Below are 23,501 nucleotides of genomic sequence, written 5' to 3' on the forward strand. Positions count from 1 at the left end.
CTCCAGGTCCTTTTCACTCTCCACCTCTGTCAGTGTAGTACCACACAGTTGATACGTTACTCTGGGGTTACTGCTTCCCATATACATTTGTCAATGTTAAACTTCAGTTGCCACCTCTCAGCCCATCTACTCAACTTTTCTAGATCCTGTTGCAGCAGCGTACTGTCATTAGTGCCATTAACAACCCTGCTGACCTTCGTATCATCTGCAAACTTTAAGCCTGATATACCATCATCAAAATCATTAATGAATACAGAAAACAAAAAATGGATCCAACACTGAATCCTGGGGGAATCCACTAATAACATTAGTCCATGAAGAGCAGTGTTCATTGATTACCACTCTCTGTCTTCTCCCACTCAACGATCCCTTTATCCATAGCAGCAATTTGCCTCCAATGCCACTCAGCTCCAATTTCTGCAGCAGTCTTCCATGTGCAACAGTATCAAAAGCCTTTCTAAGATCCAAATATATGATATCAAAATTGTTCTTTGCATCCAGTTCCTTTGTGACTACATCATAGTATCCAATCAAATTGGTCAGGCAAGACTTCCCCTTAATAAACCCATGTTGTATCAGAGCTATAACTTAAGTCTTGTCTAGATGATCCTGCAACGCTTTTTTAACCAGTTCCTCCATTAATTTCCCAGGTCTGTAATTACCTGTGTTTCCCTTTGATCCTCCTTTGTGGATTGGGCTCACATTTTCACATTTCCAGTCCATGGGTTCTTCCCCTGAGTCCAAGGAAGCTGTCATAATTATGGCTAAGGGTTTGCTAACTTCCTTTGCTGCCCCCTTTAATATAACTGGATAGATTCAATCTATCCAGTTATATGTTTATCTTCAACAATTTCTCCTCCATTTTACTCTCAGTTATTACAAGATTATCTAGCTTTCTGCTTGAGTTTAATACACCTCTGGCATTCCCCCTCCCTTAATAACTCCTCATGTGTGAATGTACATGCAATATATTCATTTAGTTTGTTAGCTACCTGAGCAGGATCATCAACAGTTGAACCATCGGTATCAAGTGGACCAATCTGATTTATTCCCTTCCTTCTAGAGTTTACATAAGTAAAGAACTCTTTGCTGTTTTTATTTGCATCCTTTGCCAAAGATTTCTCATACTCTGCCTTTGCCTGCCTGTATCTGTTCTGCCATGAAATTCAAGGCAGAACAGATTGTGACTTAGTTACTGACCAGCTTATATCTATCACAGGCTTCTGTGTCACCTGTTAATTTATATGTATCCCATGCATTTTTGTTCTCTGTCTAATTAGTTTATCTGACATCCATTAAGCTTAAATTCCCATTTTGAATTTGCTGTTGGTAACATCATCAGTTGGTCCGAGTGTATAGAATTTAAATACTGTCTCAGACCACTGTAGTCACCTTTACGAAAGCAAAAACCCTTCCCTTTACCCCTAATGGCAGTTACCTCTTTGAGTAAATCCCACTTCAGCACACTGTGATCACTGCCACTAGTGGTTCATTTATCTGCAGATTCTTAATGCATGAAGAATCACTACTGATAATCAAATCAAGAGTATTACTGCCTCTAGTTGCCTCCCCTAACATGCTGATGTAGAAAACAATCATCCAATAAATCCACAAAAGCCTTGCTAGTGTGTGAGTGACCAACCCACAAATTCCAGTCAATCACTGGGAAATTAAAATCTCCCATTATAAGACACTCTGATTTACTGGCCCACTCTATATCTCTGCACAATTGCTCATTATACTCATCAGATTCATTAGGCCTATAACATACACCTACTCTCATTTTTCCTTTCCCAGTGCTTATGTCACACCAAACAGACTCAACATCGCATTGTCCACCAGTTATACATGCACCTGTTTCTAATCTTAGTTACCCTAACACAGCCCATGTATTTACTTGTTCCACTATGACTCCCAGCAATCTTGGAAATCCCCATTGCCTTGCTTTCCAGGCTGCTGCTCAATTGTATTTCAACAGAAGCAATGCTAGAATCACTTTCACCTCTGCCAGCGGCTACTGTTAATCAATTAGTCCATGTATCCCCTCCCAAGCTAGCAGTTTTGCGACCCACCGAACTCTGCCTCGATAGCATCACCTAATAATATGTATATTCATTGATGTATGTACGTGTACATACATCAAAGAATATATACACAGCAGTATATGAGTAAACATAAATTTCCTATTTTATATAGGTCTATACATATTGATAGTAAAGTAAAAATTAAAAACTGCTGACACATGGTCATTATTAGATAAAATCTGATTGAGTGTATATGGCTCAGACAGAGGGTTTAAAGTGAAAATATGTGCACTTCTAAAATTTGAACACGTTATTAAAACATGCTTAATAGATAAAACGGTGTCTCACTACTTATACATAGGAGGGTCATCAGTCTTCAGCAGAAAAGAGTATCAAGTGACTATGTCCTATGTGGACCGAGCAAGAACAATTTTATGATCCCTGCGTAGACTAGACTGCTAGAGTTGGATTACAGACTTAATCTGTATAGTTTGTCTGTTATGTGCCCATGCCATGAATATTGCCACTGCAAATAAATCTTATTACGGATTATTTGCACATAGTCTGAATAGGGGACCAGCAGGCCGAGGTTATTTGTTGGGGCTGCTGATTTTGCTGCAGTATCAGCTAAATCATTTCTGGTAATGCCAATTTGGCTGGAGATCCAACCCACAAATTCCAGCTGAAACAGATATCGAATCCACCTTCATAGAGAGAGCATACCATCTACTGAACAGGGTTGGATGACTGGTGTATCTCATCACTGATAGAGACTGGAATATGCTCAAAGAATCAGTATATACAATAAAATGATTGTGTTAGCAAGTTCTTATGTAGTCCAAGGTTAACTACAGCATGCAGCTCTGTGGCTCATGAAGATACTATAGTCAGAAAACACAGCTACAGATCCCACACAATTCTGACTTGGAGCCATCTTGGCAAGAAGTCTGAATGTTTGACTATCAGTGTTATGAATAGAGCTGAAGGTAGACAGCGGATGGCATATCAGACTTCATCCAGTCCTTAAGGGAGAAGTCACATGCTGGAATTTGAACATGCCAGGATGGGAGGAGTTTGCTTTTGTGGTTGGGAAACCTTATCTACCATGATGTTTAGCCAACTGAGTAGCTTTTGGACATAATCACCAAATAGGTGGATGGCAGTCCGACAGGTATTATAAAGATGATATTAGTATTAGCATTAGTAGAGGCAGACAATGCAAGAAAGCAAACTTATGCAGCATCAGCCAAAAAAACCCCTCCATTCGTTTCAAATGCCTGTCCAGCTCATCCTTAAATTTATTTAGGCTATTAGCTTCCACAACAAAAAATGGAAGCCTGTTCCACCGATCAACTACTTGCTGGCTAAAGGTAAATTTCCGCACATCTATTCTATAACTATCTTTCCTCAATTTGAAACTGTGCCCCGTCAGATTCTTAGTCTGAGCAAGAGGAAGAATCAGCATTCAGCATTTCCCATCAGTATTAAGCTTGCTCAACCCATTCAAGGCCTTATACACTTCAATCAGATCACCTTGCAGATGCCTACTCTACAGGCTCTGCAATTCGCAGAACTTAAACCTTTCTTGGTAAGAGTACCCCTATGTTCTCCTCACCAATCTTGTTGCCCTTTTCTGTACACGGTCAAACAAATCTACATCCTTCCTAAAATGAGGCCTCCAGACCTGTATGCAGTACTCAAGGCATGGCCTGACCATTGCCTTACAGAGAGGGGCAATCACCTCCTTTTCCCTGCTAGCAAAATTCCTATATATCATTGACAAAACCCCATGACCCGGCCTAGCAGCCTATCTGCACTGCTCAGAAAACTTCATATCTGACTGTATAATTACCCCCAGATCTTTTCATTTTCCACTTCCTTGAGTGTACCACACAGTACGTACATTTCTCTTCGGTTATTGCTAACCATATGCAGTACTTTGCATTTGTCAATGTTAAACTTCAGTTGCCACTTCTCAGCCCATTTGCCCAACTTATCTAGATCCAGTTGGAGTAGCATACAGTCTTTACGGTCATTAACAATCCTGCCAACCTTTGCATCGTCTGCAAACTTAGACATTAAACCTGATATACCTTCATCAATATCAGTGATAAATATACAGCACAACAATGGGCCCAACACTGACCCCTGGGGAACTCCACTAATAAAATTTGTCCATGAAGAGCAGTGTCCACTGATTACCACTCTCTGTCATCTCCCATTCAAATATCCCTTTATCCATTGTAGCAACTTACCCCTAATTCCATACCCCTCCAATTTGTACAGCAGTATTCCAAGTGCAACAGTATCAAAAGCTTTCCTGAAATCCAAGTATATGAATCAAAATTATTTTTGGCATTCAGTTCCTTTGTGACCACATCGTAGTATCTCCCTTTAATAAACCCATGCTGCATCTTAACTTTTACTGCAGTCTTGTCTAGATGATCCTGCAATGCTTCTTTAACCAGTGATTCCATTATTTTCCCTGGAACACAAGTTAAACTAACAGGTCTGTAGTTACTTGTGTCAGTTTTTGAAAACACTTTGTGAATTGGTGAAATATTTGCACACCTCCAGTCAATTGGGAACTCCCCTGAGTCTAAGGAAGCTATCATAATTATGGCTAAGAGTTTGCTTACTTACTTTGCTGCCTCCTTTAATATAACTGGATAGATCCCATCCACACCAGGTGCCTTCCTTATGTTTAACTTCAACAATTTCTCCTGCACTTTGCTCTCAGTTATTACAAAGTCACTTATCTCCCTGTTAGTGTTTGATAAACTTCTCCCCTCATTGAATAACTCCTCATGTGTGAATGCAGATGCAAAATACTCATTCAGTTTATCAGCTACCTGAGCACGAACATCAATAGTCAGCACATCTACGTTAAGTAGTCCAATCTGATTCATCCCTTTCTGTCTAAAGTTTACATAAATAAAGAACTCTTTGCTGTTTTTCTTTGCATCCTTTGCCAAAGATTTCCTGTAATCTGCCTTCGTCTGCCTAACCTCCTTTGTGACTTGATTACAGATGAGTTTAAAACTGCCATAGGATTCTGTGTCACCTGATACTTTATATGCATCCCATACATTTTTCTTCTCTGCCACGAGCCTCATTAATTCCTCTGACATCTATTTAGTCCTAAACCTTGAACAGTACTTCTCAGTTGGAATGAAAAGCCTAGTAACCTCCGAATTTAAGTCCCTGAAGGCTTCTCATTTAGAATTCAACTTTGGTAACATCATCAGTTGGTCCCACATTATAAATAATTTAAAAACTGTCTGAGACCTCTGTAGTCGCCTTTACGAAAGCAAAAACACTTCCCGTTAGCCTTGATGGTAGTTACATCTTTAAGTAATTCCCACATCAGTACATTGCGATCAGATCAAGAGTATTACTCCCTCTAGTTGCCTCTCGAACATGTTGCTGTAGAAAACAGTCATCCAATAAATCCACAAAAGTCTTGCTAGTGTGCGAGTGGCCAATCCACAAGTTCCAGTCAATACCTGGAAAGTTAAAATCCCCCATTATAAGACACTCGGATTTACTGGCCCACTCTATTTTTCAGCACAGTTGCTCATTATACTCATGAGATTTATTAGGCCTATAACACATACCTACTCTCATTTTTCCTTTTGCAGTGCTTATGTCACATCAAATAGACTCAACATTGCATTGTTCACCAACATCAACTGGATGCACTTCCTTAGATTTAAGTGTTTCTTAACTAACAGCATAACCCCTACTCTCTACCTGTCCTGTCTATCCTTTTTGTACACGTTGTACTTGCAATTCCAAATTCCAGTTCTGCACTGCTTATGTCTGTGTGACACGTCTCGGATATCCCAACTATATCTGCCTTTGATGTCTTGACTAGCACTGCAAGCTCATCAAATTTATTAACTATACTCCTCGCATTGGTGTACATGCAAGTATACATGCACTGTTCCTACTCTTAGTTATCCTAACACAGCCCAAGTATTTACTTGTTCCACTATGACTACCAACAGTTCTGGAAATCTCCATTACCTTGCTTTCGAGGCTGATTTTCCCATCTTGTCTAGATTTTCCCATCGTAGCTCAAAAATGAACATCCATGTGAGGGTGGTCTGGCAGGAAGTTCCGATTAAAAGCATACTGTAGAGACAACTGTTTCTGTTGAAGCAACAAGGGACAGGAGCCGTTCTGAATGTGCCAATAGCAATATGAATAGCCAGATGAAGAATGGGATCAAGCTACTGAAGGACATTACTTGTGGCGAATACATACAGAGGGAGTAAAGTGCATCAGACTGCACTCAAGAAGTAGAGAAGAGAGCATGGAGAATGCTCAGCCCTGTCATGCACTTTGCGCACTGCTAAACGAAATGTTGGAGGAATGTTAACTTTTTTTCGAATATGAGTCCCAAGAATATTGTCCCCGCAGCAACTGGGCTTTGTCTAAGTCTTAATTCAGGTTTGGGGTGAAAGGTTATGTTTGAGACAAAAATGGGCATAAAGGTCTTTTCCAGTGAGAATCTGAAACCACTGGCTATTTCCCACAAGTGAAAGTGATCAATAGCTTGTTGCGGTTGTTTCACGATAACCTTGCATGCTGTCATATGCTGGAGGGTTTGGTCTTTTCCTCTTCATGCTGACCAGGCGTCTTAAAGAGAATCACTCTACACGTTCGTTGCCACCTAAGTGACGTATCAGGGTTTACTGTCCAGAAGGTGCGCATGAGTGGATTTTAGGGAGGCAGGCCAACCGGACTTCTCCTAAATCTTCTGTAATAGAAAGATATTGGATCCATCAGTGTTTTAGACTGAGTGTCTGATAACACACAGAATACCTGTTCCCCTCTAAGCCCAAGAGGAGATAACAGAAGAGGAGAATGAGCAGTATGTACTGGAACTTAAGAACAAGTTTGAGCTTCTGCAGACTGCTCAGGACCAAGATATCGACGAGGAATATTACAACTTTCTGAAAGTGATAAAGCCCAAGAAACCTATAGGTAAAAAGAAATCCAAAGAAGAAAAAATTAGTCAAGAAACACTTGTTATGATGAACTGAAGGTGACAAAAAAAGAGCAAGATAAACACTGACAAGGAGAAAATTGAGTATACTGAGATATGTAAAGCCATTAGAAAGAGACTCAGAGGACATAAGAAGATTTAACACAAGAAAAGTAGAACAAGCATTAAGGGAAAACAAAGGACTTAAATCAGCAGCCATGAGCAGTAATACAGAAAGATAAATGATACTGAAACTGAAGAATAGCAATGGTGTACGTATAAATAGCAGAGAAGACATAATTCAAATAGCAGAAGACTACTATAGAGAATTATACAAGGAGCGAGGGAATGATGCCAGCAGTGGGGAAGATGGATCGCAAATTAGCAACACATACGACATACCTGATATTCTTCCTGATGAGATAGAACAGGCATTAAAGAAAATGAAGAATCGGAAAGCCCCAGGGGAAGATGAAGTTACTGTAGAGTTGTTAAAATTGGGAGGAAGAGACATAACACAAAAACTGGCAAGACTCTTCACAAAATGCATTAGAAAAGGTGTGATGCCTAAGGAGTGGAATAATGCAATCATAGTTTTGCTGCATAAGAAAGAAGATAAATTAGAAATTATAGACCAATTAGCTTGTTATCCCACATCTATAAGTTGCTCACAAGCGTCATTACTAACAGATTAGAAAGAATACTTGATGAGAATCAACCGAAAGAGCAAGCTGGCTTTAGGACAGGATTCCCAACTATGGATCACCTTCACGTAATATCACAGCTAATGGAGAAAGCAAATGAATATAAAACACCATTATGTCTGGCATTTGGGGATTACGAAAAGGTATTTGACACGATACAGCATAAGACAATGTTTCGGGCACTGGAAAAACAAGGCATAGTACCCCATATATTATGATTTTGAAGAAAATATATGAGAACGCTACTTCCTTTATTAGACTAGACAAAACAGTAGCAAAAAATTTACGATTGAGAAAGGAGTTCGACATGGAGACACAATATTTCCGAAGTTGTTTACTGCTGCCCCTGAGGAAGCTTTCAGAAGATTAGACAGTGTGAAAGGAGTCAATGTGAATGGAGAGTACCTAAACCATTTACGATTTGCAGATGACATTGTGGTCATAAGCCATGATCCCAAAGAATTAGAGGAAAATCTTAATCAGTTATGTACAATTAGTAAGGATTTTGGACTAAAGATGAATATAGCTAAAACAAAAGTAATGATGAACAAGTATGCCACAGAAAGGGACATAATGATTGAACGAGCAGTAATTGAAAAGGTGGAGTCATATATTTATCTGGGACAAGTTATTAGCTGTAATAATGATAAATGGCTGGAAGTAAACAAAAGAATAAATTTTTGATGGATAGCATTCAGGAAATATAGTCACATACTGAAGAGCAATACCCCAGTTTGTCTGAAACGTAAAATAATGAACCAATGTATACTCCCCACCATGACTTATGGAAGTGAAACTTGGGTACTCACCAAAAGAATGGAAGACAAGCTGAGAACTATACAGCAAAGAATGGAACGAATTATATTGGGAATCAGACTGTTACATAAGAAGAGAAACACATGGATTAGGCAGCAAACTGAAGTAAAGGACATTCTTATCAAAACTAAAGAACTAAAATGGTCTTGGGCAGGACACATAGCTCGAAGACATGATGACAGATGGACTAAGAAAATAACAGAATGGTACCCCCAAGAGGAGCTAGAAGAAAACCTGGAAGATAATGGCAGAGATGGATAGATGAAATTCACGAGTTTGTGGGTAGTAAATGGATTGCCATTGCACAAAACAGAAGGAACTGGAAAGTTGCTGGAGAGGCCTTCATCTTGCAGTGGATTGAAAATGGATGATGATGATGAACCCGTATTAGTATTACTAGAGGCATACAATACAAAAAAAGAAGCCAGGTAGGTAAGAGCAGCAGTGCAGAACACACGCTCCTTGATTAGACCGGGTTCGAGCCCGTGACCACCAAATACCGAGGATGCGGAAAGGTCAGAGAATAACCACCGCATATCCCTGGAGCAATATAACCTTAGTTGCTAATGCTCCTAAAAATCAAATAACAAACAAACAAACAAACAAGAAAAGAAGCTTAATCAGCATCAACCAAAAAAAAAAAAAAAAAAAAAACCCTCCCATTTCACCTCTCCATTGATTCCAAATGCCTGTCCAGCTTAGCTTTAAATTTATTTGGCTATCAACCTACGCAACAAGAGATGGAAGTCTGTTCCAGCAATCAACTGACCGCTGGCCAAAAGAAAATTTCTGCACATCTCTTCTACAACTGTATTTCCTCAATTTGAATCTATGCCCCCTCAGGTTCTTAATCTGAGCAAGAGGAAGAATCCCATCAGCATTCAGCTTGCTGAAACCATTCACAACCTAATACACCTCAATCAGATCACCTCGCAGGTGCCTACTCTCCAGGCACTGCAATTAGCAGAACTTAAGACTTTCTTGGTACGAGCACCCCTTTGTTCCCCTCACCAATCTTATTGCCCTTTTCTGTACATGGTCAAGCAACTCTACATCTTTCCTAAAATGAGGCCTCCAGACCTGTACACAGTACTCAAGGCGTGGCCTGACCATTGACTTCTACAATGGGATAATCACCTCCCTGTCCCTGCTAGCAAATAATTCCTGTATTTCATTGACAGGGTGTCTGTACAACTCAGCAAACTTCATATCTGACTCACAATTACCCCCAGGACTTTTTCACTTTCCGCTTCCATGAGGGTAGTACCACACAGTTGATATGTTACTCTGGGGTTACTGCTTCTCATATGCAGTACTTTACATTTGTCAATGTTAAACTTCATACCATCATCGATATCACTGATGAATACAGAAAACAACAATGGACCCAACACTGAACCCTGGGGGACTCCACTAATAACATTAGTCCATGAAGAGCAGTGTCCATTTATTACCACTCTCTGTCTTCTCCCATTCAACCATTCCTTTATCAGCAAATCCAATTTGTGCAGCAGTCTTCCATGTGCAACAATATCAAAAGCCTTTCTAAGATCCAAATATATGATATCAAAATTATTCTTTGCATCCAGTTCCTTTGTGACCATATGACCGCTGGCCATTCAAATTGGTCAGACAAGACCTCCCTTTAACAAAGCCATGCTGTGTCGTAACTATTACTGCAGTCTTGTCTGGATGATTCTGCAATGCTTCTTTAACTAGTGCCTCCATTATTTTCTTTTGAACACAAGTTAAACTAACAGGTCTACAGTTACTTGTATCACATTTTGAAACTCTTTTGTGAACTGGTGATACATTTAAACGTCTCCAGTCCATGGGCAGCTCCCAAAATTATGGCTAATGTTTTGCTTACTTCCTTTGCTGCCTCCTTTAATATAACTGGATAGATCCTGTTCACCGCAACTGACTTCCTTATGTTTAACTTCAACAATTTCTGGAGATCAGCATTTAAAGGAAATGGTGGTGTATTTTAAGAAGTTGAGACTGTGCAGGACATGGTTTTCCAAACTGGAAAGTGGAATGTAGACCTATAATCGACAAAATTATGGATAGGATTTCCAGTCAGTCAAAGAAGATCAATGATATACAAGAGAAAAAAGAGCAGAAGAAAGAAATGAACCTTGGAGAATTTAGAAGAGAAAGCACCGTCCACCATCACCTGCAGAGAACAGTCAGAAAGAAAACTGGATACTATTTTGCAAAAAAATTCAGCAGGCCAAAAAGATTGGAACTTGTTTAGAATACTTTTATACCAAATACAATCAAATCCCATAGAAATATCAAGCACAATTGCTTGAGTTTCACAATATTTTTTCACTGAATTTTTTCAGAGATGAGTAATGTAAGCCAATATATCGCCAAGTGGATCAACAATGACAGAATTAATACTGATGATCATTAAACCAGATGGAAGGTTTCAAGATAATTTACGAGTAGGTAGCTGATGGATTTCGCCATTACTTTGAAAAAAGTAAAGGTAAGCAATTGGATGATAACTGGAAGGGAAGGATTTGCTACATTTTCTAGGAACTGGATGGATATGACCAAATTTCCAAGCAGAAGGAAAAACACTAAACTAAACTATTATATTAGGGTCATCTGGAAAGTTACTTTCAACTACTCATGTGTATGTGTCTGTAAATTGCATGTGTTCTCTGGTCAATTTTCCTGCTTTGCTGGACAAAAAACCCCAGTTTTTTCCAGGGGAAAAACATTGCTATCTATGTGTGATATCAACTAACTCAGCCATGGAGTGAAAAAATACTATAAAAGTTCCTCGCGTCATCAACAGGATTTTAACCTGGGCCCCAGTGTGGGGAGGACAGTGACAATTTTCCTTACTGCTACCCATGCAATAAGGAAAAACACACTAGTCGGAAAAAAAGTGTAAACAAGTGATAGAGAAAAGGAGTGAGCTCAGGAACACAGATTTTGAGAACAAGTGGAAAATGCCATCAGGACCTAGAGCTTCCATGGCATCAATATTGCTCAAAATTCTTCTAGAATCCCTATGTTGGAAGACATGATTCATTGAGGGTATTGGGAATGACAGGATATGATCTACAAAGATCATCAATACAAGAGTTAGAAGAGTAAGTAAGCTTTGCCTTTAGGTGAGATGTAACAGAAGTGTCGAGTTGTAAATAACACTGAAATATTGATGGGCAGAATTTATAACCAATGGCTTTGGCAAGAGATTAGTATGCTCAACTATCAATTGAACAAGAAGCAAGTTTTCTACTCTTAGCCTGTTCAAAATCGGTTTAGACTGGTTAACAACTGTTTTATAATTGTTGTGTGTAGGCAGAAAAGGAAGCTGGAGATTTTTATTCATGTCAATTTCAGTATGCAACATTCTTACCTTAAATAGCTCTAGCGCATTTATTGGTTTAGATAAAGGATGATGTTTTAGGATGGAATAATTTCATTGAAACAATTTGAGGAAACATTTGGACTGGCAGAGTTAAAACAGTAATCCAACTAACAAAAAAAAAAAAAAAAAAAGATTAGAAATCACACAGATGATTCTATTTCGCATTCCTGTAATGGAACAAACACAGGGAGGGGGAGATTGGTATTGGTGGTTATTTCTGGTGCAAGGGCTACTTAGGCCATATTGCGCCTATAAACGAGATGAAGGTCACACGGCATCTGTAAGAACGGTTAGAAACAATTATACAGATGTAACCGTTTTAAAAAGCAGAAAAATTCCAGGATATTTGCATCATTACCTAAGAGCTGGCGGAGTGTCAAAGGTTCTTGAAGATTTTGAAGAATACTGAATGAGGCTTTTCGGGCTTGAGTGTATAAGGTGCATTCAACGAGAACGTGCTTTATTGGGAGAAGAGTTGCAGTGCATACACTACGGAGGATCATTTCCTGTAAGAAGAAAAATGTGGGTGAGCTGACTATGCCCGATTTGTGCTCTGGCCAGGATGACTTCTTCCTTTCTGTTTACACTTTTTTTTTTTTTTTTTTTTTTTTTTGGGTAGTTGTTGGCGCATCAGCTTCTGTGGCAGTACTCCCAAGGTTTTTGAGTACTTTGATCCTACCCCGAGGCAGGATTCGAACCTGCAACCTTTGGGTTGCTAGGCAGGTACTTTACCCACCCGGCTAGCCCGGTCGGCTTCTGTTTACACAAAAATTAGAGACCCATAACTGTGGTTCAGGTTTTATTTCACGAAGCTTGTTATTCAGTACCATAGAAGTGTCCATTGTTCCTTACATGTATTCCTTATATGGGATCTGTAGTCCATATATGGAACGTAGTAATCTGGCGATGCTATGTTGGATGAACGTTTGGCTGCATAGTCAGCTTTTACATTCCCTGGTATCCCAGTGTGGCCTGGGATCCAGCATAAGATGACTACTTGCTTGTGATCATGGATATGCATCAGTTGAGTTTTTATTGTTTTTATTACAGGATGTGTTGGTGAGGAGGAATTTTTCAAGGCTAACAGGACAAATTTCAAGGCCAATGGACAAATGGAGAATGTTTTCTAAGGTAACCTTGATGGCACATAATTCAGCTGATAACTGCTGGACGGCACTGTTTCAAAACTTGTTGGCTTCTCTTTAGTGGGTGGGCCCTGGTGTTGCAGGAGGCGGGGGGGGGGGGCTCCATTGGAAAAGAGAAGGGAAGCAGGGTGGAATGCAGAATATAGGATTTCTTCCCCACAAGAATAATTTTTCTGACAAAATCTGAGCAAACACTTGAATTGGAAGATTTAAAATAGCAATCAAACCAAGGAAATGAAGATTAGAAATAATGCAAGATCATCCCATTTCACATTCCTGTAATGACAAACAACATGAGGCTCTGAATAGCCATGAGGGAGAGGCTCCATTAGAGATACCATCATCAAGTTGTGATCTGAAGCGCAAGGAGTTTTTTTTTTTTTTTGGGAGCATTAGCAACTAAGGCCATATTGCTCCGAGGATATGCAGTGGTCATTCCCTGACCTTTCTGCACCCTCCGTATTTGGTGGGCATGGGCTCGAACCCCGGTGTAATCAAGAAGCGTATGCTACGCACTGCTGCTTCTGCCCACTAACACTGATTGAGTGCTTGGAAGATTTGCTGGTAAAAAAAGATCAAGGTGTTGGGTGTGTTGTTAGGATTGTCTGATATTTGGGTAGACAAATGAACAAGCAGTGTGGAGTCATTAATAATTGCAAAAACCTCAGCATCTCAAACAATTAGTTCTATGGAACTAGAAAACTGAGGCCAACCAGAGTTGTGAACATTAAAATTGCCAAGGAATATTATCTCACTGTTATGAGAGTTAGACTAGAGGACAGGAATGCTGCATGCCTATGAGATGCCTGTGTGCAAAGAATAATAAAGGATTGTAAGCAATTATTTTAATATATTTTGTAACGATCAACGAACACATAACAAAATGCACTTTGGAATAAAAAAACTACATCTAATATAGTTAGGGAAGGACATTACGTGATTGTTTTCCATTAAGATTATTACTATATTTAATACCACTCTTCACCCACAAACCTTTCGGACCCTCAAATTCTAGCGCTATCCCTGCCGCTATCACTCCATGTGTGTGTGGTTGTTTTTTTTTTTTTTTTTTTTGGTCCAAGCCATTGAAATCTCAGGAAATTAGGTGGCAGGACCTGCCAGAGTGACTATCATGGGTAAAGTGAAGGCAACATCATGCCTCAGCAGGGTCTGGCGGCTAAATGGCCAGAGGAACAACACTACACATAAACAATACCCATATACTTTTAAATCTCTGGCCTTTACAGTGTTCTGTATCACAAGACAATATATACCATGCAGAGATGGGGGAAACCCCTGGTGCTGTTTGACCTTAAACACACTTTACACTTTAATGAACTTCTTTATAGAGAATTTTTCTATTTAGCGAATATTTTTAAATTTAAAATAGAGTGCTTAGAATGAAGAAAATTTTATGGATTATGAGTGGTACCCATAAAACCTATCTAACTATCTGCCCCACATACAGAGAAGTTGAGCTAGTCAACTACTTCCTATGTATCCGTAGCCAGCGGGCAGATCAAGGAGTATTTCACATTCGGACATACAAAAATCAATCAAAAGTCAATCTTTAACTGTAAGCACCCTGTTAAAGGTTTAGGAGAGAGTGGTTTTACTTTACACCAAGTAAAGGAAAAGTTTAGTGCCGTTTTGCAGAAGTGAATCATCCACACTTTGTCTTAAACTTCCCCTATTTCTGTTTACATGGTCACAGTAGTTGAATATCTGAGTGACTCCAATATTTTGGTGGACAGTTTTGGAAAAAAAAAAAAAAAAATTCATATTTAAGATCTAGTTTTTTTTTTTTTTTTTTTATGTGAACCCCAAACACGAGAGGTATTAGAACCTATAGTACTTAGTACCGCGCTTGGGTTGGAGGTTGAGAAGACGAAAGAAGATATTTGTTGACATTGGACTTTAACTTCTGTAGATTGTAATTTTCAGGAAATACGTATGAAGGAAGGTTGTTCCAGAAAACGGCAGTTGAATGAATAAATGAGGAAGATGAAAAGTTGTTTCTGTGGGTTTGAAGTTGGACAGTAAATGGATGTTGGCTGGGGGTGGCACGTGTTGGGACTGTTTTGAAAGAGAGAGCTGGAATTATAGAAGCCAATTCAGAAGAACAGTGCCCATGGAAGTATCTGTAGAAGAGGCATGCGGCAGAAACAGTACGTCTACGAGAAAGCGAGTGGAGAGACTCTGTTAGAGATGAATCATTAATTAACCTAACTGCCCTCTTCTGAATGGAATCAAGAAGCCTGAGAGAGGTTTTGGGGGCATCACCCCAGATGCGGGAACAATATTCCATGGCAAAGGCAGATTTGCGATTTATACAGAGTGAGCAGCTGTTTGGAAGAAAAGTTAACGCCGAGAGCAAAAGAGAAAACCAAGTTTTTTAGATGCAGAGGAAGCAATATTTGTAATGTGCTTGTGCCAAGAGAGATTAGAAGTCAGGGTAATCCCCAAAAGAGATATATCGTTTTGCCTAGAAATCGGAGTGTCACTAAAGATAAGCATAGGAGCAGAAGAATCCTTTTTGCGCGATATAAGACAAGACTGAGTTTTAGAAGGGTTTAAATCAACTAAGTTGTCTTTGCCCCCACTGGAGAATTACCTGAAGATCGGCATTTAAGGAATTGGTAGCAGATTTTCGAGAAGTTGAAGCTGATTGAGCAGAACAAGGTTTCTCAAAATGGAAAGTGGAATGCAATGTGCTATCATCGGCAAATCTATGGATAGGATTTCCAGTCAATGGAAGAAGGTCATTAATATACAAGAGGAAAAGAGTGGGGGAAAGAACTGAACCTTGGGGGACACCAGCATTAGTGGAGAAGTTAGAAGACAGAGCAATCTACCATCACCCTCAGTGAGTGTTCAGAGAGAAACCTGGATAACCAATTACTAAAAGCTGTTGGCAAACCACAAGATGGAAGCTTGTTTAGAAGACCTTTATGCTAAACATGATCAAAAGCCTTTGAGATGTCAAGAGCAACTACTTGTGTTTCACCGAACCTTTCCATTGAATTAGTCCATAAATGGGTAACATAAGCCAGAATATCACCAGTGGATCGACACTGATGGAATCCATACTGGCGATCGTTGATCAGACAGAAGGTTTCTAGGTAGTTTAACAGTTGGCGGTTAATTGATTTCTTCATTACTTTAGAAAGAGTAGAAGTAATTGCAATGGGATGATAATTGGATGGGAGGGATTTGTCACCCTTTTTAGGAACTGGCTGGATATGAGCAAATTTCCAAGCAGAAGGAAAAACACCTTTGGAATAAGAAAGTGAAAAAAGGCGGCAAAGAACAGGAGCAAGTTTAGGAGCACAGGTTTTGAGAACAAGTGGAGAAATACCATCGGGACCTGGAGCTTTCTTAGCATCAAGATTCGTCAAAATCTTTCTGACATCCTTTTGACGGAAGAGCACAGGAGGCATTGAATGGAGCGTGTTTGGAATGGTGGGAGGTGTTTTACCAATATCATTAATACATGAGTTGGAAGAAAAATGGGATGCTAGCAGGTCAGCTTTATCCTTGGCTGAAGTGACAACAGAAACCATCTGATTTGGAGAGAGGTGGGAGCAAAGATGGGCAAAAGTTGCGGCCAATAGCTTTGGCAAGAGACCAGAATGCTTGGCTACCATTAGGGCAAGAAGCAAGTTTTCTACTCTTAGCCTGTTCAAACTCTAGTTTGGAATGATTAATAACTGCTTTACAATTGTTGCAAGCTTTGGTGTAGGCAGAAAATGAAACTGAAGAATTAGTAACAAGCCAATTACGATATGCAACATTCTTCTCTTGAACAGCCTTAGCACATTTATTGGAAAACCAAGGTATAGATAAAGGACGAGAATTTAAAGTGGAGTGTGGGATAAAGGATTCCATTCCTGCAAGAATAATTTCACTGACACGATCTGAGCAAACGTTGACATCAGAACTTTTGAAACAGTAATCCGACCAAAGAAAAGAAGAAAAGAAGTCTCGGAGGTCATCCCATTTTACATTCTTGTAATGCCAAAAAACACGAGGTTGGGAATAGCCATGAGATAAAGGTTCCATTGGAGAAGAGACAATCACCAAGTTGTGATCGGAAGTACCTAAAGGACCTCTCACTTCGACCGTGTATTTAGAAGGGTTGTTTGTGAGAAAAAGATCAAGCATATTGGCTGTATGATTAGGATTGTCCGGTATTCTTGTAGGTAAATTAACAATCTGTGCAAGGTCATTAGTAATTACAAAAGCCTCAGCATCTCGACCAGCTGGGTCGGTGTGACTAGAAAACAGAAGCCAGCTGGAGTTGTGAACATTAAAATCACCAAGGAAAATTATCTCACTGTTAGGAAAGTTGGACTGGAGAAAGTCAAGTTGCAAAGAGAGGAAGTCAAAGAGCTCCAAGTGATTAGTGGAGTTGGGAGAACGGTAGAGACAACAGATGAATTTTACACAATGAGGTAGAGAGATTTTAAGCCAGAGAAGATCAAAGAGAGAAGATTCCAAATTGCCAAGTCTCTGACAGGGAATATCAGAATGGACATATGCACAAGTACCACCTTTGAGGCGAAAGGAATCATACAGCGAATAATTTGGGCATCTGAGATGAGCAGTAGTTGAATCAACCGATAACTGAGATTCTGTCAGAAAAAGTACATGGGGTTTGGCAGACTGTAAGTGGAAATGGACGTCGTTGAGATTAGAATCAAGTTTAAAGAACTAGTGACAATATCAATGACAAGAGAAAGAAAATGAGGGCAATGAACCTAAAAAGTTGGCAAAACACAGAATGTTGGCAGCTCTTGAAACTTCGTTGAGGTATTCAGTGTGAAGAAAATGTTTCTGAACATATTTGAGAGTTAAAAGAAATACGAAAATTTTTTAATGATCGGTGTACACTATTGTTGTGGCACACTTTTAAAGATACTAACATTTTGCAGCACACTACAATCACTATTATACTGATATATTCACAAATGGGCAGTTATTTCTATTGGGCATAATTAATAATACACTTATCATTTGTTTTAAATATGCTTTTAACAACAAAAGATAGCCAAATATTTTGCAAAATAATTCTTAAGGGTGGTAATATTGTGAGCATCATGTACATATGAAAAAAAAAAAAAAAAAAAAACATTTCTTAATATGTATATTTTATTAATAAATTAATTGTTTTAAAGTGTTGGAAACTGCCCCAATGCCAAGGAGCAGTTGCCAACTGCCCCTTGCTTTTCATTGCTTTTTATTGTTATATCAAGACAATGATATAACATTGAAAATGTTTTGTTGCTTTATCTCCCAAAACTGTTGAAACCAGCCTTTCTTTGCAAGCTCATAAAATTAATATACCTTCTACAGTGGTGTTTCTCAACCTTTCATTGCTGTGGCACACTTTTAAAGATACTAACATTTTGCGGCACACTACAATCACTATTATACTCATATATTCACAAATGGGCAGTTATTTCTATTGGGCATAATTAATAATACACTTATCATTTGTTTTAAATATGCTTTTAATATCTTTTTTTTTAACGCAAATGAATTACATGAAATTTAAAATAAAATATGTAAAAAAATTAACATAATTATATAAAAACTAACAAAAAGGCAATTAATTTTTAATATTATAAAACTTGGAATTATTAATTTTTTGGCATTTTCCACAGCATACTTGAAGCGTACTTGCTGCACACTAATGTGCCGTGGCACACAGTTTGAGAAACATTGTTCTACACCATGAGGATTTCTCTATTTTGCTGTCAGTAGAGATATTTGTACTATTTTCATATTTGCTATTTTCATTATTGCGACCAGTTGAGTTGTTGTATATTATGTACATTTTGTACTGCCCACACCTGTTTGCTCCTTAAAAAAGCTCTACAGTTTTTTTAACTTGTTCATTGTGTTTTATTTCTGAATGCCTTAGTAATTTGGCACACTTCATGTGGACTTAATGACTGTAATCAAGGTAAATTACTGCAACAAAGTCTAGAAAAATTAGGCTGATTGGCCAAGAAATGGTAGCTGAAGTTTAACATTGACAAATGCAGGGTACTGCATATAGGTAGCAGTAATCACAAATTAACTGTGGTACTACATTCAGCATAGTGGAAAATGAAAAAGATCCCTGGATAACTGTGCAGTCAGATACGAAGTTCTCTGAATAGTGCAGACAGGCTGCCAGGAGCTCATGGGGTTTTGTCAATGATATACAGGAACTTTGCCAGCAGGGATAAGGAGGTGATTATCTTTGTACAAGGCCATGGTTAGGCAGCATCTCAAGTAATGAGTAATGTATACAGGTCTGGTGGTCTCACTTTAGGAAGAATGTAGATTTGCTGGAATGGGTGCAGAGAAGGGAACAAATTGGTTTTCTTACCAAGAAAGGCTTCAGTTCTGCAAACTGTAGCACAGGCACCTGCAAGGAGATCTGACTGAGGTATTTAAGATCTTGTTGTTGTTGTTTTGTTTTTTAGGAGCATTAGCAACTAAGGCCATATTGCTCCGGGATATGCGGTGGTCATTCCCTGACCCTTCCGCATCCTCTGTATTTGGTAGTGACGGGCTCGAACTCCGGTATAATCAAGAAGCATGTGCTATGCACTGCTGCTCCTTTCCACCTGGCTATGGAGGTGGCTTAAGATCTTGTAGCAGATTGAGTAAGCTTAATGGTCATGATTCTTTCTCTTGCTGAAACTATGCACTTGAGAAGACATAAATTCAAATTGAGATGTGTGGAAGTTTGCCTTCAGCCAGCAGATGGGTGATTGTTGGAACAAACTTCTATCTGTTGTGATAGTGGATAATTTGAATAAATTCAAGGAAGAACTGTTATTTGTTATTTGGTTTTTTTTTAAGAGCATTAGCAACTAAGGCCATATTGCTCCGGGATATGTGGTGGTCATTCCCTGACCTTTCCGCACCCTCCGTATTTGGTGGTGACAGGCAAGGAAGAACTAGACAAATTCTTGGAGTAGATGGATAGGAGTTGTGGATAGTTTTTTTGGCTGATGCTCTATAAGCTTGCTTATTTGCATCATTTGCCACCACTAATACTAATATGACTTGTCTAACAATACCAGAAAAGGCTTCGGTTTTGCAAACTGCAGTGCCTGGAGACTACACACCTGTGAGAAGATCTGGTTGAGGTTTATGAAGCTTTAAATAGTAAGCTCAATGGTGATTGAATCCCTCCTCTTGCTACATGAGGGAGCATAAATTCAAACAGAGGAAGGATGGTTGCAGGGTAGATGTCTGGAAATTTGCCTTCAGCCAGTGGGTGGTCAATTGTTGGAACAAACTCTGGGGTTGTAGGGCTGGGTAGTTTGAATAAATTCAAAGAACTAAACAAACTGTTAGAAGGGATGGATAGGTGATATGGGGAAGGAGTGCTGGTTTTTTTGGCTGATGCTGTATAAATTTTTTTCTTGCACGATTTTCAGTATTAATACTAATACATAGCAACAGCAGTTGTTTCCAGTTTCTTTCAAGATTTCTTTTTTTTTTTTATCTCCCTCCACACAGCCAATGTGAGTTTACTATTCTCTTTCAAGCAGGATGCACCTTCATGTTATTCAGATTCACTTTTGTTACAATTTAACCAGCAATCCATATTTACTTCATATTAAACTATATACAAAGTTTTAACTAACATAAAGTAAATTTGCAATGTATTCAGCATATTTCTCATACACTCACATGACATGTCCAACTAGATTGGTGCTTTCTATAAGAATGGTGAATTACAAGGCTTGCAAATATTAGATCTGATAGCAAGGTTACAATATTCAATCAGTCGGAATCTCAAGAAGGTGCTTGTGAACATGCTGGCAATTTGACAGTAGGCAAATATTTCATTATATAAAGTGAATGGCATATGCTTCACATTTTTGGTAGCTTGCACTGTTTTCAGAAAAATGATTTCACACACACTATAAAATATACCTTCTATGAAAGCTATAAGAATATGCAAACTCCTAATCTCCTGAAAAGGAACCCAGGAAGCTCTTACTTAATCACAAGGTGAAGAAATGCATTTCGTGACACAATTTTAAGTTTCTAAAGTAAAAACTATTTAGAAGTTATACCAAGGTCTTGACTTGTACATGCATGTACATTTGAGGATAATACATGTTTCAACAATTTGAAACTTTATTTGTCCTATGGAAAACATGATGTGAGCTTACCTATTGCTAATGAATAATAAACTCACCTCTCTTTATACTGAAAGGCAATGGGTTTAAACCCTGCTATAGGGAAGTAAACCTAAACTAAATGAATGCAACATAGAAAGATCATCTTTAAAAACTATAACCAAAAAGTGTCTTTAATTTTTAAGATGTTTATGGACTCCTTAAATAACTTCAATTCATTCTGTATGTAAGTGCAAGTATAACAAGTAATTCTTCTGAGATGCAATTCATGGTCCAACTAAAAATATTTCATAATTATGGTAAAACAAAAATAATATTTAATAATGCTCATGTAGAGAAAATTATATTTATAACAAAACACTCCATTATTAACAATGTAAACTACTAGCATCCTACCTTTAGATAGTCTGTATATCTCAGCTGGTGTAAAAACACACGTAGAAATTAGTGTATTTGCTTCTGTAAAATAAACATTCATAAAAGGTAGGTATCAAATTCAAAAAAAATAAAATTTTGGAATAGTTTAAGAGTGAAAAATAATTCATAAATAGTGAGATGCTCAGTTTCTTTTAAAACTATAATGAAAACAGTTCACTAAAAAAGGCCTCTGTGGTTAGGAAATCTATCCATAATTGATGCCGCCAACCAATTATAACTTTATAAAAATAAATGAAATAAAATAAATAAGTAAAATCGACTGTAAAGTATAGATTCAAATCATTAAACCTGTACTACTATAAAATCGAAGCTTTTGGCAGCATAAGTAGTGCTGCATCAACAATTCATTATAAAGCACTAACTACTACTATAAAACTGAATAATTTTATTCAATTTTATAGTAGTACAGGTTTAACGATTTTAATCTACACTTTACAATCAATTTTACTTATTTTATTTCATTTATTTTTATAAAGTTATAATTGGTCAGAGCTGGTGGCATCAATTATGGATATAATGAAAACAACTATTTTTTTTTTTAATTAAGAATTTTTATACCAATTAAAGTATACATAATTGTGGATTTCTGAATGAATTTTTGAGTTAAGAGAAATATAACAAATTATACAATCAACTAAACAAAGTTGTCAAAATTGATGTAAAAAAGGGTATATGAGTTGAGAAGGCATCAATTCTGATTCTTACTGAAACCATAATTATTTACTACTAGTATGAGGCATGCAGATGAAACAAAAGAGAAATACAGTAGAGCCCAGTTTTAATATCTTACTTATAATTACATAAATCCTGTAAGAAATAATTTCTAACATAAAATTACTCACTTTTAATAACACAAATTTGTCACGTAAGTCCCATTTAAAAGAATATAATCTTTTTTTGCAAAAAGTTATTTTTCAACCCCAGCACAAAAGGTTAGCTCTCAACATGTGGTAGGCATTCTTAGAAATGGGTAATATAACTTGATCTATGGATGACTTGATTTGGCCAACAAAAGAGTGGCTTTGGATAAAACTGTCATTCTACTTTGTGTGCTAAGATCAGTTCTTTTCACTAGATAACCAATACAACAAACATCTTTTTGCACTGAATACATTACACTGGTTTACAGTGTATCTGGGGTTTGAGTACAAGTATGTGGCAGTTATTTATGCATGTTTCCTGATTACTAAACCGAAGTCCATTTTGTTTCTATCACATAAAGATTTTTCACAATTCATTAACAAAATATTACCTAGGTATTATATGCAAATATGTACATAACTATAGTTTCTGCAATGGTTTACAAGTTTTATACCCCTATATTCGTAATCAGTATCAAATATTTGCCTCAAATACAACAGATTGTGCATGTTTAACCCGTAACTACACACACTGCAAGGTAGCTGATCTTGACCCAGGAAGGAAGATGGCCCCCACCCTGCTCTTCTGATTCATCTGTGATTCTCAGAATTTTATTTTCCAAGTGGAGTCTGGAAGACTCCTGTGTGTAGTTATGGGTTAAACTTGTCTGAGCATGCATTCACTTGTTTGTACAGTCCACTCAACCACAGAGCCTATATAAGTGGCACATCCCTTATACGGTCACAGTACTCCTGTAAAAACCGTCGTGAGCTCTCATTGCGTGTTAGTTTTCTTTTAGTATGGAACCAAAAAGTGTATAAACAGTCCCGACATATTTGGTTACATATGTGGTTGTTTTGTTCCTGTAAAGCAAAGGTGAAATATTACCAATTTTGTAAAAAAATCGTGTTATGCATACTTTGACATAAAACTAGGCGATCAGGGTAAATCGTGGGCACCGCATAAAGTATGCCAT

General features: G+C 38.1%; 1 protein-coding gene across 3 annotated transcripts in view; it reads right to left on the bottom strand.

Moving 5' to 3' along the window:
• LOC150087090 (nuclear factor 1 A-type-like) overlaps window positions 1-23,501 on the bottom strand; it is a 384,875-nt gene that overhangs the window by 172,133 nt on the left and 189,241 nt on the right. For all 3 annotated transcript variants that reach the window (XM_090371811.1, XM_090371808.1, XM_090371809.1), the window contains one exon: window positions 21,623-21,685. In XM_090371811.1, coding sequence (XP_090227937.1) covers window positions 21,623-21,685 — 63 coding nt within the window. The remainder of the gene's footprint in view (window positions 1-21,622; window positions 21,686-23,501) is intronic.

The sequence above is a fragment of the Mastigoproctus giganteus genome, chromosome 4 (genome assembly GCF_048544385.1).
Source record: "Mastigoproctus giganteus isolate SK-2022 chromosome 4, ASM4854438v1, whole genome shotgun sequence".
In the NCBI taxonomy this organism is placed as follows: Eukaryota; Metazoa; Arthropoda; class Arachnida; order Uropygi; family Thelyphonidae; genus Mastigoproctus; species Mastigoproctus giganteus.